Below are 23,258 nucleotides of genomic sequence, written 5' to 3'. Positions count from 1 at the left end.
TTCTCACAACAGCAAGGAGAGTTAAAAGCATAAGAAACAGTCACATCCCTTCCTAACTGGCAACTGAGGTTAGTTTTTTTTCCTAATGGTTCATAATGCCACAAGAGCTTCCTTGTTATCACCTTTGAATTCATACTTCAGTAAAATTCTGACCATTGTAGTAGCACATAATTCCTGTAATTCTATCACCTCTGCCTTGTGTGATTTCTAGTGCTCACTTACTGTTTTTCTGCAAGGTCTAATTTTGTTCTGATTCAATGAAAATTGGTGAGACAGACTGAACTAGGTGAACTGTTAAACATCTAGAAGATTTTTAAGCATAAAAGTGTTCCCAAAAGAAGCATTTCCCTAAGACTTGACAAGCAACCTGAACAATAGAATTTTTTAACACTACCCAGTTGATGGGGAGTATTTCAAGGCTAATTTACATAATTTGACACAATTAGTTAGTTATAAATACTTGAAGCAGCCTTAGAAGGAAGAATGTCACTGAAACCTACACTCTTAATGCATTTGGCAGCTGTACAGAACTGTGGAGCATGGAAATGTGATCAGATGGAGCCTTACTGTACAAACACATGATACAAGCTTTGAATGTTCAATGCAAGGTTGTACTGTACAGGAAGTTTCCCAGGACCTCAGTCCAGTGATCCAGCACAATGGATCATGAGAACAGTTAAAGGTACTGGTGGTGGTTCCCTCCATATGGATGCCCAAATGACTCTTCTTATCTACAAGACAGCAGTTACCACCTGAGTATATGACTCCATCAGCCTACAACTGAAGGTAGCCACATACTTTAAAATTTTAAAACACTATGAAAGTTAAATAAAAAAAAAAAAAAAGAAAACAAGCTTGATTCACAAAAACACACACAGAGTGTCCAAGACACACACTAATACACATAGTTTCAGGACACACAGACACACACACACGTAGTGTCCGGGACACAGACACACACACACATAGTGTCCGGGACACACATGCACACACACACACAGTGTTCGGGACACACATGCACACACACATAGTGTCCAGGACACATGCTCACACACATAGTGTCCGGGAGACACACACACACACACATGTAGCATCCAGGACACACACACGCACACACACACACACAGTGTCCAGGACACACACATGCACACACACACACACATTGTCCAGGAAACACACTCAAACACACAGTATAAGGGACACACACACAAACACACACACGGTGTTCAGGACACACATACACACACATAGTGTCCAGGACACACACATGCACACACACACACATAGTGTCCAGAACACGCTTGCACACACAGTGTCTGGGACACACACACAGACACACATAGTGTCCAGAACACACACACACACGTAGCGTCCTGGACAAACACACACACACATAGTTTCCTGGTCACACACACACACACACACACACACACACACACACACACACACACACACAGTGTCCAGGACACACACATACCCATAGTGTCCTGGAAACACACTCACACACACAGTGTCCGGGGGACACACACACACACGCACTCACACACATAGTGTCCAAGACATACACACACACACATACACACACACACACACACACACACACACACAAACATAGTGTCCGGGACACACACTCACTCATGTAGTGTCCAGGACACACACACAGACAGTGTCTGGGAAACACACTCACACACACAGTATAAAGGACACACACACACACACACACACACACACACACACACACACACACACACACACACACAGTGTTCGGGACACATGCAGACACACACACATAGTGTCCAGGACACACACACACACACACACACACACACATAGTGTCCTGGTCACGCACATACACACACAGACACAGACTAACACACACACACACACACACAGTGTCCGGGCCACACACACACACACACACACACATGCACACGTAGTGTCCAGGACATAAACACACACACACACAGTATCCTGGAAACACACTCACACACACAGTCTCCAGGACACACACACACACTCACACACATAGTGTCCAGGAGACACACACACACACATGGTGTCCAGGACATACACACACTGTCCGGGACGCACACACGGTGTCAAGGACACACACACACATAGTGTCCAGGACACACACATACACACACACGCACTCACATAGTTTCCTGGACACGCACTCACACAGGTAGCGTCCTGGACACACACACACACACACACACACACACACACACACACACACACACACAGAGTGTTCAGGAGACACACACAAACACACGTAGTGTCCAGGACACACACACACACACTGTGTCCGGGACACTATTTGTGTGTGTGTGTCCTGGACACTATGTGTGTGTACATGCGTCCTGGACTCGCACACACACACATGCACTCACACATACGGTGTCCTGGACACACACTCACACACACAGTGTCCGGGACACACACACATGTTGTCCAGGACACACACACACACTGTCTAGGGGGGACACACACACACACGTAGTGTCCAGGAGACACACACACACACACACACACACACACACACACACACACACACACACACAGTGTCTGGGGGGGACACACACACACATAGCGTCCTGGTCACGCACATACACACACAGACACAGACTAACACACACACACACGCACTCACATAGTTTCCGGGACACGCACTCACACATGTAGCGTCCTGAACACACACACACACACACACACACACACACACACACACACTGTTCAGGAGACACACACAAACACACGTAGTGTCCAGGACACACACACACACACACATATACACACAGTGTCTGGGACACACATACACACACATAGTGTCCAGGACACACACTCACACACATATGCGCGCACTCACACACATAGTGTCCAGGACACACACTCAAACACACACGTAGTGTTCAGGACACACACTCACACACATAGTGCGCGAGACACATAGTGTCCAGGACACACACACACACACACACAGTGTCCAGGACACACACGCGCGCACACACGCACACACACATTGTGTCCTGGTCGCACACCTACAAACACACAGACTAACACACACACAGTGTCCGGGACACGCACACACACACGCACTTGCACACATAGTGTCCAGGACACACACGTAGTGTCCGGGACACACGCACACATACACACACATGCGCACACACACACACAGTGTCCGGGAAACACGCTCACACACACAGTATAAGGGACACACGGACACACACACAGTGTTCGGGACACACACACACGTGCACACATAGTGTCCAGGACACACACACACACACACACACACACACATAGTGTCCTGGTCACACACATACACACACAGACACAGACTAACACACACACACACAGAGTGTCCGGGACACGCACACACACACACATGCACACATAGTGTCCAGGACATACACACACAAATAGTGTCCAGGACACACACTCGCACATACAGTGTCCGGGACACACACACATGCACACACACACAGTGTCCAGCACACACACGCACGCACACACACACACACACACACACAGTGTTCGGGACACACATGCACACACACATAGTGTCCAGGACACACACACACACACACACACACACACACACAGTGTCCTGGTCACACACACACACATGCACACACACACACATAGTGTCCTGGTCACACACATACACACACAGACACAGACTAACACACACACACACAGTGTCCGGGACACGCACACACACACACATGCACACATAGTGTCCAGGACACAAACACACACATACACAGTGTCCAGTACGCACACACACCCATAGTGTCCTGGAAACACACTCACACACACAGTCTCCAGGACACACACACACACTCACACACATAGTGTCCAGGACACACACAGTGTCTGGGAGTCACACACACACACGTGGTATCGAGGACACACACACAGTGTCCGGGACACACACTCACACAGATAGTGTCCGGGTCACACACACACACGTAGTCTCCGGGACACACACGCACTCACACACATAGTGTCCAAGACATACACACACACACACTCACACACATAGTGTCCAGGAGACACACACACACACACACGTAGTGTCCAGGACATACACTCACTCACACACACACACACACACACGCACTCACATAGTTTCCGGGACACGCACTCAGACATGTAGCGTCCTGGACACACACACGCACACACGCACACACGCACACACACACACAGTGTTCAGGAGACACACACAAAAACACGTAGTGTCCAGGACACACACACACATATACACACAGTGTCTGGGACACACATACACACACACGTAGTGTCCAGGACACACACTCACACACATATGCACGCACTCACATACATAGTGTCCAGGACATACACTCACACACACAGTGTACTGGACATGGACACACATACACACACACAAACACACACACACACACACACAAACATAGTGTCCAGGACACACACTCAAACACACACGTAGTGTTCAGGACACACACTCACACACATAGTGCACAAGACACATAGTGTCCTGGACACACACACACACACCAAGTGTTCAGGAGACACACACAAACACATGTAGTGTCCAGGACACACACACACAGTGTCCAGGACAAACACGCGCGCACACACGCACACACACACATTGTGTCCTGGTCACACACCTACACACACAGACTAACACACACACAGTGTCCGGGACACGCACACACACACGCACTTACACACATAGTGTCCAGGACACACACGTAGTGTCTGGGACACACGCACACATACACGCACATGGACACACACACAGTGTCCGGGAAACACGCTCACACACACAGTATAAGGGACACACGGACACACACACAGTGTTCGGGACACACACACACGTGCACACATAGTGTCCAGGACACACACACACACACACACACACACATAGTGTCCTGGTCACACACATACACACACAGACACAGACTAACACACACACACACAGTGTCCGGGACACGCACACACACACACATGCACACATAGTGTCCAGGACACAAACACACACACGCACACAGTGTCCAGTACCCACACACATCCATAGTGTCCTGGAAACACACTCACACACACAGTCTCCAGGACACACACACACACTCACACACATAGTGTCCAGGACACACACTCACACACACAGTGTCTGGGAGACACACACACACACGTGGTATCCAGGACACACACACATGCACACACAGATAGTGTCCAGGACACACACATGCACACACAGTGTCCAGGACACACACATGCACACACAGTGTCCAGGACACACTTGCACACACAGTGTCTGGGACGGACACACACACACACACGTAGCGTCCTGGAGAAAAACACACACACATAGTTTCCTGGTCACACAAACACACACAGCCACACACACACAGTGTCCGGGATGCGCGTGCACACGCACACACACACACACACACACACACACAGTGTCCAGGGGACACACACACACACACACATAGTGTCTGGGACACACACACAGTGTCCAGGACACACACACACACATACGCACGCATGCACTCACACACTTAGTGTCCAGGACATACATACACACACTCACACACATAGTTTCCAGGACACACACTCACACACACACAGTGTACTGGACATGGACACACATACACACACACACACACACACACACACACACACACACACACGTAGTGTCCAGGACACACACACACACACAGACATAGTGTCCAGGACACGCACTCAAACACACACGTAGTGTTCAGGACACACACACTCACACACATAGTGTGCGGGACACAGACTAAAACACATAGTGTCCTGGACAAACACACACACACATAGTGTCCTGGTCACACACATACACAGACTAACACACACACAGTGTCCGGGACACGCACACACACACACATGCACACGTAGTGTCCAGGACACAAACACACTCACACAGTCTCCAGGACACACACACATGCACTCACACATATAGTGTCCAGGACACACACTCACAAACGTAGTGTCGGGGACACACACAGACACACACACAGTGTCCAGCACACACACACACACACACACACGCAAACACATAGTGTCCAGGACACACACTCACACACACATTGTCTGGGACACACACACAGACACACGTAGTGTCCAGGACACGCACTCACAGACACAGTACCCGGGACACACACACACACACACACAGTGTCCAGAACACACACACATACACACATAGCGTCCAGCACAGACACATACACACTCACACACACACACGCACTCACATAGTGTCAGGGACACGCACTCACAGACCTACACACACACAGACTCACACACACACACACACAGTGTTCAGGAGACACACACAAACACATAATATCCGGGACACACAGACACACACACTCACACACACACACATAGCATCCAGGACACACAGACACTCACACACACACATGTAGTGTCCAGGACACACACACACACACATGCATTCACACACATAGTGTCCAGGACACAGACACACACTCACACACACACACACTCACACTCATAGTGTCCGGGACACAGACTCACACACATAGCGTCCAGGACACACACATACACACGCACTCACATAGTGTCCGGGACACGCACTCACACACGTAAGTGTCCTGGACACAGACACACAGACACACAGACACACAGTGTTCAGGACACACACACAAAGACATAATATCTGAGACACTCAAACACACGTGCACTCACAGACATAGTGTCCAGGACGGACACAGACACACACACACACTCACCCTTTTTTTGGGCTGCTACTTCCAAAAAACCTCTTCTGTTCCTTGTTCTTCAATAAGCTACATTTGACTCTACCAAAATAACTTCATTTTTAAAAATTGATTGATAGACATAATCCTGTATCAGTCACTTTTTTATTGTGAACTCAGAAAATTCAATACAAGTTTTACACCTTCCTGAGGTGGCTGACATTGGGATAGCTTCCTGGCTTTGTGCAAAGTGTGTGTGTGTGTGTGCAAAGAAAGCAAGGATAAACCTGTAAGGTTGTAAGCAAACGGATTACTCACACTTCTGATATAGAAACACAGCTTTTGAACTTTCTGAAATGTCTGCTGAGTAGGAATTACCTGAGTAAACTGCCAGTAAAGCTTCATTCTCTTGGCTTTGGCATAATTGCATTCAATGAGCTTGGGCCTGCTGTTTACATCCACCAGGCATCTGTTGTCATCATCGTCGATAGTGGGACTCAGAACACCCACATGGAGCTGCTGATTGCTTGTGTAATAAACATTCTGCAACAGGAAGCACAAACAAGATTTGTGGCCTCTAGACAGGAGCAGCACTTTTACCAAAATGCTAATGGCAAAGATAAATACACTGAATAGCAGCAGGCTGACCCCAGAGTGGCTTTTAAGTTATTTCCTTTCATGCAAGTGGAAATATGTTTGAAAAGTTGTTCTAAATTAACAATTAATGTTACCAACAAGTAAATGCTGGTTATCTACTTAATGGAAAATACACAACAAAATAGTATTCTCATCATGTGCCATTTCACTTGTTTCCTATGGTCACGCTCTGTGGGTCATCAAAGAGCAAGATGCAAACCCTGTAGCAGCAAGTGGGGTTGGTCTGAGAGTTGCCCTCAGCTCTGATTAGATTATTTCATCTGAGCATAATACCTAACTGGAGAGGTAAGAGAGTGGCTGAGCATGATTTCAGACAGGAAGATAAACGAAGGTTTTCTACAAACAAATGCTAAAAACAAATTGTAGGCAGTCAACTAGAATCCAATATATACAATAAAAGTTAGCAGTTGGTGACAGACAGATACATGGCAGGAGAGAGAACAGAATGGCCACATTTCAGGCTATTTGTTGTCATTTCATTTCTTGTATGTCAATATACACAGACACAAGAGACTGTAAAAAGGGACCAGATGCTGGCTATTCTGGATTTGTAGTAGAGTGCTCTCGTAGCTCTCAGTGATTACACTTATCACTAAAGGCATAAGACTATTTTATTATACAAATTCTTTCCACTTGCAGTATAAACACATATGTGGGAGATTTCTCTAAAAGAAAGAAAAAGAAGGGAAACGAAGGTGAGCTTGCCAGCCACAGTCAATAATGTGTCCTCTTGAGGGTTACATATAAGCTCAGAAAGGTAACAGGACTATGCCAGGCTTGTTGTAAGCACAAATCGAATTTATTTTGCTGAAATCAAAGCTGTTTCTTGAGAGGTCCATCAGAAAAATGAAATGGCAATATCATGCTTGAGCTGCTTTATCCTATAAGGATAGGTGTAAGGCTTTGACCACTCTAATGGTATCAGTCTCAACAGGCAAGAGCTGGACAGAAGCACCAAATTAATGTCCCTGTCATTGTACTGTATCCATTCTAAGTGCCTGTAACAACAGGGGAGCTGGAAATTATGCTGTATTAGGGAATATTTTATGTTCCACTGGTTGATGATACCATCCTCTGGTATCTGTTCATTGTTGATGTAGTAGTTTGACTTACATGTGTGTAATCTTATTTCTGAAAACTCTTATAGAAGCATTAATTTCAAATGGGAGAAGAAGCAGAGAAACAACAAACTAGGACTGAGGAGAGATATGAGACCTTCATGTGGAAAAAAACAACTCTGAATGCCAAAATCAGTCAATGCAGGGATTAAATATAGATCAAAACAAATGGTGTTGTTTCTTTGCACAGCTATCCTCTGTTTACTGTCCTGGAACACTTCCTGGGCAGATCCACATGTAAATGTAAACTGAGACAGTTACATAAAAGTTAATGAAGTTATCATTAATGGTTTACACTAATCAAAGGTTTGACTCTCTTCATCAAGTGTCATTCTTTTCACACCACAGAAATAGTGAGAGAAATCTGAGCTAGCTGAACAAAGGTGAGCCTAGGTTTTAAGACTCTGAATAGAAAGAAGTTCAGTCATGCCTTCCAAGATGAGGGAAGAAAAGGTTCTAGCAGAGCGTATTTGCAAAGTGGTTGGTTATCACTTGTTGAAGTAAAGAACAGAGAACTGTGCAGGAACTACCAAGACCACACCCCAACAGACTCTATCCACAAGTTAGAAAATTACATTTCTGCAAACAAAACGGATGCTTTTGAATAACAATAAACATTTAGAATGCACTTTCTAGACAGAGTAAGAGCAAGTGTTTTAGGTATACTTAAGATGCCTTTTTTCTGAGATATTGAGACAGAAATCTAGCAAGGCAGCACGATCAAGATGATCTCTAAAGGAGATTGTTAGGACACATTGACTCTATATATAAGTATTTTGTTGAAACTTGTTTGCTTCTTACCTAAAATTACTACTAGAAAAATGAGAGGGAAATGGTCAGTTATTTGCATTATTTGCTAATAGGAAGTGATCTGTTAATTCCTCTTTTCCGGCACAGTCTCTCCACAGAAAACATAGTAGAACAAAATCAATGGCATTTGCATTTTTTTCTTTTCTTTTCTTGAAGCTACACATCAGTCACTGAAAACAAATGATCAAGTTTGGCTGTAGCACTGAGAAATCCACGCTACAGCTCAAGGTTGCTTGTGCAAAAAAAAAAAAAAAATCTGGTGTAGCTATAAACCCTCAGGGCTGAGCTGTTTTCATTAGCTCAGTCTCCTCAGCCTCTCACAGAGTGGCCTGAAGGTAACAATTTCATTTTCCTGGATAAAGCAATCCCAATTCATAGTGCAACTCCACCAGCTTTTTTTGGTGTCAATTCAGCAGTGGTTTAGCCTGAGCATCTTTGTGGGCAGAAGCAGAATGATGGCTCTGGCTGGGGGAATTACTCAGTAATTGTTGGCAAAACTGTACAGGAAATAGAACAATCAAATGCAATTATGCTTAATAGAGATAATGAGCAAGTTGTTGCTTATCTCTACCTGCTAATATCACTTAATTTTTCATTGCAGACCAGTTTAGAAAAAGAGGTGTGAAATCCTGAATTCTCACCTGTTATCAGAAAAGGCACCTTTCAGCTCCTAAGTGACATCTAAAAATAAGCTCAGCCCAGAACAGGCTGAGGTACAGTGGCAGTCACTCTTTCTAGCTGCACTCTCTCGGAATACTGTTTTGCCAGTCCATTGATACAAGTATTTTTTAATTATTCTATATATTATAAATATTTTAGTATCTTATCCAGTAATACCGTATCTTATTTCAGAATCGGAAACATTGCACAACTTGGTAATTTGACTGCTGTTTCTTTTACTGAAGGGATCATATCAAACGTACATGCCCTGTACAAACTCTGTTTGTTGATGTTGCACTTGGCCAGAAAAGTTTTCTTAAAATACATGGACAGTCCACGCCTCCTTTGCCACAACTGAAAACTAAAAACAATCCCTGCACAGAGAGAGCATAGTAGTAATTATGTCATGATGAAAGGAGGACATTCATTTAGTAAAACACAACTATTGGCATGACTGATTAAACTTGGAATATCCTTCTGGTATGAGACCTAAAGCTATTAAACATGAAACTATGGTAAACCCTCCTTTTAAGTATTTTCTTATATTAAGGAAAATATTTTAATTACTTTCACACTGTATCTCCCTATTTCTATTTGATTATTTTAATTTTTGAAAATACTTTTTGGGTTTCTTTTTTGGATGTTTTTATGTTGAGGGGGTTTTTTTGTTTGTTTTGTTTTGGGTTTTTTTTTTAGGTTTAGTATTGGGATTTTTTTAGTTTAAAGATGGTACACAAATTACCATTCTGGACTCAGGAGATTAACCAGCTGAGTTACATGAACTGAATATAATTTCATAATGTACTTGTTAGGTATGCACATATGTGGCTTTGAATTGACGATATTTTAAATGGACCTGCAGGTAAAATACAATCTTGCAGATTAAACTCACGCCTATTCTTTATCATCTTATGTGTAGCTCTGTGACAACAAATTTGTACTTTTGATTTAAATCAGTTGTTAAATAGATAAATGCCCACAGCAGTACTTCCTCAAGTGGATGCTTTAACAAGCATCAGCAAGCACTCCAGCTGTTTCGCAGGCCACTTCAGCACAAAATAGGCAACTGAGGCACTTTAGTTTGAACCACTTCAGAATATAAAGGCAAAACACATTTTAACAGCACACCTGTTCCTATAATATTGCAACATCATCTTAAAGTAACATAGTAAGATAGAAATTTTACAGTAATTTAGGAAAATAATTTTTAAACAATCACCCCAGTATTTCAGGCCCTTTGTGGAAGTACAAATGACTGAATATTGACTACTAAATCATTAAGGTAACTTCAAACATTTTACTGAGAACATGAACCTTTCGTTTCTGCTAGAACTGCAAATGACATTGCATACGGAGTCCAGCATACACATGGCAGACAGCATGTTCCTGGTGTTACAGCTCATCTGACAAAATGTGGTACCTTATCTTCTGCAGGGGGAATCACACTAAGCACTATTTGCAGAATTACCAGTTAGGACTTCAGTTCCTTCCTGATGGCAGCAAGGCTCAGCATAGCCAGACAGAGCTGACCAAAAGCTTGGGACAGCCTTCACGGGTACAGATCAGCCACCTACTCAGGACCTGGCAACCTGAAAGGTGTTGCTGTTTGTTGCACTGACTTGAAATGCAATTAGATTGTTTTTTACTCTGAGTTTATAACTCAACTTTGAAAACACCAGAGTAGATAAAGACAGCAGAGCTAAACTGCATTGCCAGTTGCAGTGCATTATTCATAGGAGCTGGTTTATCATGTAGCAAAAAGTTACATTACAGCTTCACACAAGATAAGTATCTATCTGAAGGATAAATTGCCAACTCCTCACTGGAAGTCTAAAGCAATCCACACCAATTTTCAGGCTGAAGACATTTGTAATCCTTATGGCAATGTTCCCAGGTTGAATCATGCTGGAGACTGGTACATGACTGCATTTATAATGAGAAAACTTAATGCTCACCACCAGCAGTATTTATTTAGTATCTTGCTTTTTGCATAATGACTATGAGGGATAAAGAAAAGTGATTCACCACTACTTTATTCCATCTTTGAACTGTATTTTTTCTTCAAATGAATCCAAGAAGTCATTTATTGTCAGGAGTAATATATTAAGATCTTAGGTTCCAAGTCTCACAGCAGATTCATACTTGACTACAACTCTAGCTTAAGAGCAGCCTGGTGGATTCAGTAAATCCAGCTTTAGCTAACACTCCTGTTACTTGGTGATTTATATTCCTGAGTTTTATTCCAGCATTTCTTGCTACATTGACACATCTGAACAAAAGATCTATCCAACCCCAATAAGAAAACTCTTGACAGGATCCAAGTTAATTACAAATAACACAAACAAATACATCACGAAGATAAGAATCAAGTGTTTTCCCATTTACTATTCATGTAGAAAGTGACAGGAGCAGGAGAGATTGTGCTGTCCTGTAGCCACAATTAGAAGGATCACTGTGTCTTTGCTGAAGAAGTATAAGCATAAGAACACAGGCTGAGGATTACAGAAAGCAAGACCTAAGCCACAGGTCAACCTTTAAAAAATTCATGTTATTTTTCTGGGGTAAGTTTTCAGCTGGTGCAGCCCAATGATGCAACTGTAATGTATTTATAACTGTATGTTATACATGTTGAGGAACTATTCACTAGGAAACTTGTCCTGCTGATTACCTGACAAAGAGATAGTATACCACACGTAGTAACACCATAATTTACACTTAAATTGTAAAGTGTGTAAGATGGAAACTACTCACTACTTCAGCTCACCATTCAGATTTGTATCTACTGAATTAATCGACCATCATACTGATTATCTCATCTACCTTCTCTTTTTCATGCCTGTGCACTAATTAACTACTGAACTCTAAGCAACAATCAATATTTGATAGCTCAGAAACTTTAAATAATATAGTGTGATGCTATAAATACAGGCTCAAAGACACAAAACCAGTAGTTTAATATAAAACAGACACAAACTCAATGACAGACATTTTAATGTAAATTCATGAACTTCAATCACAGTGGAATACCTAATTCTCTTGTTGCCTACTCTGGTATTCTGCTTTGCTTTCATTTAAAACAAGCAAAGAAAAATCCTCTTACTTAAGTGCCACTTTTAAAATCAAATAAAACTCTTATTATATTATATATATATGCATTCAGTACTTCATTTTCGTAATTTTCTTAATGGTGGTAACTACAGAATTAACTGGAAAGCTCTTATTTAATTCACTTCCTACAGCTTCTTACGGTTTCACTCCCATCTCTGCTCAAGATCTCCACAACTCTGCCATGGGGGAGAAAAAAGGCAATGAAAATTAAAAATCAGAACCACTGGAGCACAGGCAACTTTTTTTTTTGTTTTTTGTTTTTTTTTTTTTTTTTTTGTTTTTTTGGTTTTTTTTTTGTTTTAAATCATACTGTCTTATGACTCCTGTGCCTTTGAATTTTCCTTTTCCCTCTTCCACCAATCTTTATTTTTGTGAGCAAGACTGTGTGGATACAGAGGTCCTTCATTCCTCTTGGCTTCTACAAGTGCTGGTAACTTTTGGCATTTTGTGAAGGGAACAAAGGTAGATACGTGTACAACTTATCCCAGCTCCTTAAATGCTCCTTAACCCCTATGTCCACTGCCTTTCCTTGATTCACTGAAAGCAATCAAAAATCTTTTTCTAATTTCAGATGAGACAGGTCTCACACATCCTTCTTAGAATCATGCATACATTTGGTTTCAGGTTTCCAGAGGTACTATGCAAGCAAGTACAATAAAAATTGTCTAAAATTAGTTATTTTGGTGCTGAAGATAATAAAATACACACATTAAAATGTGAAAGTGAGGCATTACATACAGAAAAGGAAAATAAGGCATCACATTTCAACTGAAGCTCATTAGTGAGTGTCTGATTATCTTTTCTTTTTGGTTGTTTTTTAGGCTACCAACAAAGGACATACTTATTTTTCTCAGGAAAAAACACCAGAGTTCATACCGAAGTTCACACTGAAGTTCATAAGGTAACCTTCTTGCAGGCACATCTGTGATAAGAACAAAATGAAATGCAAACCCAACTGCTCTTAATGTTTTAAAAAGTCTGAAGCCTCCTGCTCTGCTTGCTGTGACCAGCACATTCTCATGGAGCTGTCGTGCTGGCAGTTTGGGGCATTCAGCCTCCACTGCTAGAAGTGCACAGCTCGTGACTGCTATCTGGAGCTGAGTATAACAATGTGTCTTGTATCAACATTGGGGTTAATGTTAACATTATTATTATTCTATCAAATCTGTTTTCATTTCAACCCACAGGTCTCCTTTTCCTCTTTCTCCCTCCTGGGTGGGGTTTTACTTAGATCTTCTATTTTATTTTAACACCTAAGTAAAACTGATGTGAAATTCACAGCTTTGATTTACCATCATTGGCATGATCACCTTCCTACATACTGAGTTCTGTCCCTGCCCTGTGGTGACAGACCTCTATACTAAATGTAACACAGCAGGATCTATCGAAGTGCCAGATTTCATGTGGTAATATATTTCATTTTTCTCCAGTTTTTCATTTAAAATTCTTGCTATTTTTACAACACCTGTGACTTTATAAGCTGTACTGCTATTTTTTCCTTCCCAAAGTGATGCCAGTAGTGAGTCAGTCAATTCAGACCTCACAATTTTAAGGCTAATTTCAGAGCCTGAAAGGACTAAAAATAAATGCTGAATGGAATATGCATACTGGATATACATCTTTAACATAGCAAGAGCAACAAAGTTCCAGTAGTCACAATCAGCGCTGTTCCCTGATAAACAAAGTTAATCTTATAGTAACATCTGAATGAATTAAATGCATTCATCAACTTTCTCACTTGATTGCTCTAAGCCTTTATGTACAGCCAGCTGAGGAGATAGGCTTGGCATAGCAGGCCTATCCCTATATAATCTGTTTAATCACATTTAAGAGAAAATTAAAAAAAATAAAAAATCATTAAAGAAATTTAGCAACTATTTTCAAAGCTATAGGATTCTTTACCTTAGAAAAACTTTCCTTAAAGACATACCATTGTTACTCTGCTGTAACAATCAGTGTTTCTGTACATTCTAAATCAAATAGAAAATTCAAAGTACTAGCTGTGATTGCCACTTAGTTGACATCTTAGTACATTTAAGAGCCAAAAAAGGACCATTAGGTTTTTACTTTGATCTTCCATATGTGTCAGGCTATATACTTCCACCTGCTTACCTCCAAGTCAAACAATTTGTACAGCATTATATTATAGTTTCCAGAACTGTATCAGCTTTGATGACTTCAGCAGCGACTGTCTTTATCATGGGTAATCATCTGCTCTGACATGAATATCCACCTTATTTCTAATTTGTATTCAAATTGGATTTAATTTCTAGACATAGTTCTTGAAACAGTGCTAAAATAAAGTCTCTAGTATTACATGCTTTCTCTTGGGCAAAATACTTCTACTCTGTAAGTATCACTAGGTTTAGGACTGAACTCAGCTCTTGCTAAGAGCTCGTTTGATGGCCGATTTCAAATAAGCTGACAAATACAGCTCTTTTCTTGACTTACAGATCAATGTAGATTTATTTTCACAGTTACTGATAAGTATTCAATCAAGATTTTATGTGAACAAATAACTTCTTATTTTCTCTCTGTTTCCTGATTGGACAAATGATGGTTAATAATCAGGAGAAAAGAAACCCTCTTACTCACTGAAACTGTGGGTACAATAATTCCATAAACATTAATGCAAAAAAATCCTGCTCTGCAAATAGTAACAACAGTAGAGAGAAACTCAGCTAAAACTGAGCTGCTGATCAGAATTTGAATGAATGCTGTGAAAGTAATATGGCTTGTGTAATTATGGAGGGACTTAAATATGCTTTCATGGGGACTGAATTTGCTCCATGAATTCTAAATGAGTCACTGGATGACTTCAGTTAATGGAATGGCATAATAAAATTATCAATAAAACTGAAGAAATTATAAAGTGAATCTTCCATCTATGGTATTAACTACCTCTCCAACAGTTATTCACATACTGTCAAGAACTTGAGAAACAAAAATCTGACCTTCAGAACTTTGATGAAATAACAGATGATACAGTGTTACATCTTAGAAAAAGATTGTATACCTTGACAACCATCTGATAATTACAACATCAATCTCCAAGTGCTGTATTTGTGTCCCAGCAACTGTTGGTATTATGCTGAATTTATATTGTAAGTGACAATTAATTTAAAAACCTGCTGACTAAAATGCCAATTTGCAATGAGAAGAGACATCTTTAAAATATGTGTAACTCTAGTAATTGCTACCTAATATTCAACTCTGATCTATTTCAAGTTAATGCACTTACAAAAATGTGAAATACTCAAACCATATTAGATTATGAGACACTGCAGGTACCCAATACAACTGTTTTATTTCTCCAAAAACATTACTGAATCCATTTTCAACTTAGCAAAGGAAAGCTATGTCCTTTTTTGATTGAACTATATATTCTAGAGATGAAAATGAACCAATTTATGGAAATTTTTACACCCATTCCACCTTGCAGAGAAAGACTGTTAATAGAAAATGGGATGTTAATTTCACTTCAAAAAATTTTTCAACTCAACACTAACGTAGTGTTTGGGATATCAGAGTGAGAGAAGCCCAGGAGAGCCACTTAAAACATTTCGTTAGTGGAAAAAAAAATACATGGTCACTTGAGAAGTACCAGTGAAATGATTAAGGTACAACTGAGTAACACAGAGCATGCTTCTCACCTGTCACATCATGTCCAGGGCCAGAGACAGCTCCTGCTTTAATGTGTAGAGAGGAGGCCTGGCTTCTAGCAGCTGTCAGCTGCTCTGCTATTGACATCAATGCTCTGGTACAAGCAAGACCTAAGAGTTGTTTCCTCCAGACACCTCAAGCCTACCTCTAGGTGGAGTCACGGCAGCTGCACCCTGGGTAAGGCAGCCTGTACCATTCCATGGCCCTGGAACAGGCCCCCAGGGGTGGGCTGTTCCGTAGGGTGTGAGCACCATGCAGCATAGCAAAGCATTCCTGAAGTTCTCTGCAGAAGAGATGATGAGGTGTTTACAGACTTGGTAGCAACATGGCTGATGGCCTCAGACCAGTGATACTCACTGATGGTGAGCTGCAAACCATACTCCTTTCTTAAGGTATCTTGTCCCTCTGTCCCCTTTATGACTTTCAGCTGTTTCAGTACCCACAGTGAGGAACACCACTCACCACTCCATACCAGCAGTGCTCATTTTCAAGTACTTGAGTGACACGAGGGGGCCAATTTCAGGCTCCTAGATCTGCGCACTAGCCAACTGCTGCAAAAGTCAGCAGGAGCTTCAAAACCACAACAGTCAGTGTATTTTTGGGTGTTAGTTCCAATGCCCTTTGGCACCAGGTCACTGAGTATATGCAGCAGACTAGTGTAAGCCTATATCCCTGAGCTGAGCCAAATCATGGAATTGTTTTGTTTGGAAAAAGCTTTTAAAATCATGAAGTCCAAACATTAAGCAATATACAAAAGGCTGTGTTACCTTTTATTGGTTTAGTGTCCAACATGAAAAGCACAGCATCTGAATCCAAAATCTAGTGCCAGGTTTATCATCTCAGCAATATTCCACCTTCATGTTTTCTGATATTTTGTTGTTTTAAGTTGTTGAAATCCTCTTGGCTAAAACTATCCATACAAAAAATTACATACACTAAAACACAAGAAAGTTGCCTAAACATGTATGTGCATTTTCATTTCACACATGAGAACAGTTATGAACTATTGTGTAATATTCAAGCTAACAACTTGAATATTTTTAAATTAAAATACTACATGAGAGCATGAAATACTTTGATAACTCTGAATTCTTAGGCACTGCACATGCTCACAAAAAATGTTTGTTTCAAACACATTTTCAATTCAATTTTTAAACTACATATATTCTGGGCAAATTCCCTTTAAAATATGAGACTATTTAACAAAAAGCTGAATAATTAGTTTCCAGGAAAAACAAGATGCATGTCCCTCTCTTCCTATGTCAATAACAGGCATCTCAATAGTGGTCAAGTAAACCAAGAAAGATTATAATGGTACTAAAGTAGGATTTAGTCAGACAGAGAGGCAACAATGTTCAAGAAGAGGAGGATAACCTAAGGGTTACTGGATGATAAAACAATGGTCATTCTGTCAGAAAAATGCTTATTGATTACACAGTATTAATTAAAAAATACTTTTATTTTCTTAGAGGCTTCTTGGCTCTAAGTTTTCAAGTAATTTAAGTTCTTAAGTTCATCCTTCTGGTCCTAAATATTCATAGTACTCAGAAGAAATTAATTACTTTTTGAATTCCAACTTTTTAAATTCAACTCAGCTTCTGGAATCTGAATGTCATGATTACTGCTTTAGCCAGATCTGGCTTCAGCTTATAGTACTATTTTCATTACTCACACTCACCTTAAGCAGTAATTCTTTACATTAGGCAAGAATGTAGATTTTAAAAGCATCCAAGATATTTGTAAGTCTTTTAAGCCTACGCCAACCTATAAAAGTTTTTTTTTGAAACAAAACCATTTCTCTATGAGTACATAAATGCCATATGCTCCCAAATGAGAAAATCAATGTTAAACATAGGAAAAAAAACCCAACACAACAAACCAGTGCTTTTCAACTATTTCATTCCACTATGGTTGGAGTTTCAATTCCAGTTCTTTCAGTTCCCACAGGCATACACAATGTTTTTACACCACATGGTTTCAAACACAAAAATAAATAAGTGGCAATATCCATTCCATTACTTCCAGATTGAGGGATGTAGAAGATATTTCCTCTGATCCAATATAATGCAGTTCTACACCTTTTTTTTGCTTTGCTTTTGTTTTTATTCAGTGAAGTGGAAAACAAAAAAGACCTATGCTTGGTCTGAAACCTGAAAAAGGACCTTTCATGCTCATTCTCTTGAATTCAAGTATCTTTCACCTTGTGAACAAAGAGTAACAATCATTCTGTCTGATGCTTCCATAAAATGAAGAGACAGATTAGTCTCTGGTCCCACCACCATAGAGACCTATGGTCACCTGCAAAATACAGTCTACAAATCACTCGCCAGTCTATTGTCAGAGCTTTGTGGTTTAACTGCTTATAAACTGAGAAATATGATCCAGAAGATATTGAACAAGAGATCACAAAACTGCCCATTACCCTCTCAATCACAAGCACTTTTCAAGGTAAATCTGTACTTAAAATATCTCTTTATCATGCAATAAAGTCTCTAATAATGTGGTGTTTCATTTGCAGCAAAGAATCTTCCAAATTATCACTCAAGAGTAGCTTTAATGCCAATGACACTCTGCCATCAGTCTGCCTTGATAACAAACAAACATTTCTTCCATAAAAAATGGGGGAAATGCTGGAAATGGACCTTTTAAAGCCTAATGAATGATTGAATTGTAGTTTTGCTTCAACAGGTTCAAGAATTAAGAAGTATCTTTATCCTTGCCTGCATGAACCACTTTAATAAAAATCAAAGCCCAGAGCTTCACACACAGTGAGATGGAGTCTGTGCAATGGAAATCTTGTAGAAGTATGGTAAATAATGCTTGTTAGTGCTTTCTGTGTTAAGAGCGTAATCCCTAACATAGAGAACTCTTTTAATAGAAAGAGTTTCTTTTAATGAAAGTTCTCACTCATTAGCAGGATCTTGCTTATCTATGGGGTTTCTTGGGGGATTGTCTTGAACATAATTAGTTAAAAAATTACATATTAATGGGAAGGAGACACAATATTGCAGCTATGAAAGGAAGAGCATCTTGTCAAGAAAGATTTCTTTTTCTTTTTTTCCCTCTGTCATTTATTTGCTGCTATCTCATTTATGCAGAACTTCAGCTGACATTCAAAGGTAGTTCTTGATCTTATGAATACTGAACTGTGCTAATTGAAGTGACTTTTGTTGTTGTTGTCTTATAATTAAAATTTCTAATTGGGATTTACAACTGTGCATGTAGTGTGTTGCTATCACAGATAATATGCCAGAAGAGAGTTACGGCACCCTCCCAGAAGCTGAAGAATAATGGCTCTGGCTCACGGGCAAATTACACAGCTCCTTAGCAGATCTTGAGGACCAGCTTAAAACCTCCTGGAGGCAAATGGTGGTTACCACTTAATTATGTGACAAGTAAGCCACAGCCCATGCAGTGAGCAAGTCTGATGGATGGAGTTTTCAGCTATTTTTGTCTTTATAATTCATAATTTAATCTAGCGTGATGCTAGTAGTGATCAGCATTAAAGTCCCTTGGTGAAGGACACCAGCATAGAACACAGCTACAGCACCTGTAACTTGACAAGCACGTACAGAACCATATCTGCATTTCACCAAACTCGTGTTTCCAGCTCACTAGGAGACCCAGGTACAGAGGACAAGACTACCTTGTTGCTATGTGTTTCTGAGATACTCAGAGGATTCATTTGCTGCATAGTCAAATCATGTAACTGACAATTCCACGCACAAAACTGCATTCCATAACTTCACTAGAAAAGAATAGGAACTTTTTGAGAAAGCAAGTATAAAAGGTAGTCAGAGAAAAAAACTACTAGAACTGGAGCAATTTTTCAGTTTCTCCAGCCACTCCCACAAATACAATATTTTTCTTTTTGCTTGTTAGTTTTCAGAGTTAGATAATCTGCACATCTATCTTTGACAAGCATGTTCTAGACCATGTAACATTATTTTACCGTAAGATTTGCCTAGAAAGACTCACCTATGCCCATACACCTTACCACTTGGAGAGATACAATCTTTTAACCTTCTTATTTGTCAAGTTACTAAATCCAGCTGTTGTATAAGAAAATGGAAACGTTTTGGTAATTTTGGTCTTCAGCACATACTAGTGTAACAGGACAACCACACAGAAAGAAATAAGGATCTTCAGAAAAAGGGCTTTCACAAGAACACAATTGTACGGTGTGAAGAAGGTGTCTGTACATTTCAGATTTATGAAAATGAGACAGTAAACATATCAAGTAAAAAAAGATGTTTCTTCAGTTAATGCTAAGTAAACTGTGAGTATACATATGTATGTATGTGTGTAAAATCTTTTAAAGTGCATTGTTTCATTCATACATGCACAGAGATAAAGATCAGAAATGAAACAACAAATCTGCGTCAGTGCTGACTCTTGGACTCCTTAAATTCTTTCAAAATGAATAAAAAACCTTAATTTTCAAAGTGCTAGTATACCAGTGATTCTCAGTGTGTGGTAGAAACAGTGTTCTAGTTTTCTCTAAAAGACCTTACTGAGGCATTGTTGCAGTAAAACGATGACAGGTACAAGAGGGTTCCTCCTACAGAGTCTAATCAGAGCAGCAATATGAAACATCATTATTGAAACTGACCTGTGGTGTCATTCCATGGCAGATATACATGATTGGGATATTCTCTGTGTCCGGCCCTTGGTCAAGGCACAAATCAGTTTTCAGGGAATTCTGCAGCTAAAATAAACAGAAAATGAAATCAAACAAGTCTTACATGAAAGTCAGTATTTGTGCTTTTTTGCAAAAAGTCATATGCATTTAGGTAAGGAAATAGGCAAAATTAAAAATACTTGTTGGAGTGAAGATACTGAAGAGAAAGCCCTTGAACTAAGATCTTCCTTGTAGATAGTCTACCACCACTGATTTCAATAATGCTGCACAAGGTTTCAGGGAGGGTAGATATCAAAAAGCCTTCAGAGATAGCAGTATGTTTTGATATATGTTTTAAAAATATTAAGTCTAATGAGTATCTTGTACACAATATATGCAAAAGCCAATTTTTTACCAGTGCAGCTGCTGAACAGTATGGATGGAGGTTCAGCTTTTCAGAATCACCCAGAAGAGTCCTCTGATTTATGCAAATAACTTTTAAAATTCTGCTGACGCTTGGAGACTTCTGGCCAATTGATCTGCACTAGCTCTTCTTTGCATTATTCTGGACTAACCCGCACATGGCACTCTAGCTGCGAGCAGACTGCCAAACGCTTGGTCCTGTTCATCACAAAGCCTGTGCAATGGTGAGACAAAATTTTCTGAAAGTGAAGTGCTAAATTAATGAGCACAGGTAGCTGGAAGGTCTTTTTAGAGACCAAAGATGTGGATTGCATACCCATGGGCATGTATAAAGGTGTTCAATGGTAAAAAATCAGTTCAGAGAACATGAGAGAAATGCCTGACAGAGGGAGAGAAGAGGTGATGTGGTTTACAACCTTCTGTGATTAACTGAGCAGTTCTGCCACATGTGTACAGGGGCCATCTGAGAAAACCAAATTCATATGCTTAGAGAAGAACAACTGTATCATGTGCACTGCTGTGCAGTACTTAAATATTCATGCTGTACTGACCAGTGATACTCACAGTATTTCTGACAGTATTTCTGTAATAAACTGTCCTGCTTGAGGTCTAACACAAAACCACGTGGTTGCTCACTCTCCCCCCTCCATTTGGGGATGGTGAGGAGGAAATCCACTTTTTAAAAATAGGAAATGTAAACAAGACCCTTACCACTCCGTAGGCGACAGTATCTGAATACATTCTCATTTCTGGATACACGCTGACAAGATACCACCTAAAAGTCTTGCACTGGAGCTTTTTCCTCAAGGCTTTCCTCTCAGAAATATCGCCAATATCAATTCCAGAGTCCTGCACATAAAACAAAGGACAGCAAAAGCAAAAAAAAAAATTTATCAGCGATACATTTCAATGTAAACTAATCATCCAGTGTCTCCTGCATTGCACAGATGATGATCTAGAATAATTACCAGCTCTGGATTGTGGAGGGAGTCTGCTACCCACACAGACTCCATAAGTGCCCCAATTAAGTATGATACAGGTCACCACCGCACGGTGTCTTTCAGAGTCTGCTCTGGCAAATGGAAAAACTCCTGTTGACTTCAATGGACTTTAGATGTACCCTCCAATGTGTATCACTGTTCTCTCATTTCCAGACTTTCCAAATCCAAAATAATTGGCAGGAAGTAGCAAGTTGCCCTAGAAACTGCCTTATTGCTGATGTCCCACTGTGGCCTAATCATTAGTATGTGACACCTTCTGGTCATTTCTGAAGTCCAGGTTTACTGCTTCACGGCAAAGAGCGACCACTCTGCTCACCTTTCTGAAATATCACTTATTAAATTTATCTTGTAATGTAAAAGGAGAAGTTCCTATTTTTGTTAAAAGCAATTGCAGAATATTCTCTCCCCTACTTTTTGTTCTCCTTTAGATTACTGGCTAACTTAATTTTACTTA

The 23,258-nt window shown here is 40.5% G+C and overlaps 1 protein-coding gene and 1 long non-coding RNA gene across 19 annotated transcripts in view; one reads left to right on the top strand and one right to left on the bottom strand.

The window, feature by feature from the left end:
* The window catches only part of LOC139804549 (uncharacterized), a 149,584-nt gene extending 129,612 nt beyond the window's left edge, over positions 1-19,972 (top strand). For 7 of the 12 annotated variants that reach the window (XR_011729436.1, XR_011729437.1, XR_011729426.1 and 4 more), the window contains one exon: positions 13,918-19,972. This is a non-coding gene — a long non-coding RNA (uncharacterized lncRNA). Of the gene's footprint in view, positions 1-520; positions 860-13,227; positions 13,315-13,917 lie in introns of those variants that run through there. The other 5 variants (XR_011729435.1, XR_011729429.1, XR_011729427.1 and 2 more) reach the window with 5 other exon arrangements.
* GALNT18 (polypeptide N-acetylgalactosaminyltransferase 18) overlaps positions 1-23,258 on the bottom strand; it is a 207,454-nt gene that overhangs the window by 7,969 nt on the left and 176,227 nt on the right. For 5 of the 7 annotated variants that reach the window (XM_071761896.1, XM_071761893.1, XM_071761900.1 and 2 more), the window contains 3 exons: positions 22,515-22,652; positions 21,372-21,467; positions 6,890-7,286 (listed from right to left, as the gene is read on the bottom strand). In XM_071761896.1, coding sequence (XP_071617997.1) covers positions 6,909-7,286; positions 21,372-21,467; positions 22,515-22,652 — 612 coding nt within the window. In that variant the 3' untranslated portion in view covers positions 6,890-6,908. Of the gene's footprint in view, positions 1-6,889; positions 7,287-21,371; positions 21,468-22,514; positions 22,653-23,258 lie in introns of those variants that run through there. The other 2 variants (XM_071761894.1, XM_071761898.1) reach the window with 1 other exon arrangement.

This window comes from Heliangelus exortis, chromosome 18, assembly GCF_036169615.1.
Source record: "Heliangelus exortis chromosome 18, bHelExo1.hap1, whole genome shotgun sequence".
In the NCBI taxonomy this organism is placed as follows: domain Eukaryota; kingdom Metazoa; phylum Chordata; class Aves; order Apodiformes; family Trochilidae; genus Heliangelus; species Heliangelus exortis.
Note: the sequence above shows the minus strand (reverse complement) of the source record. Positions and strands in the feature narration are given on the sequence as shown.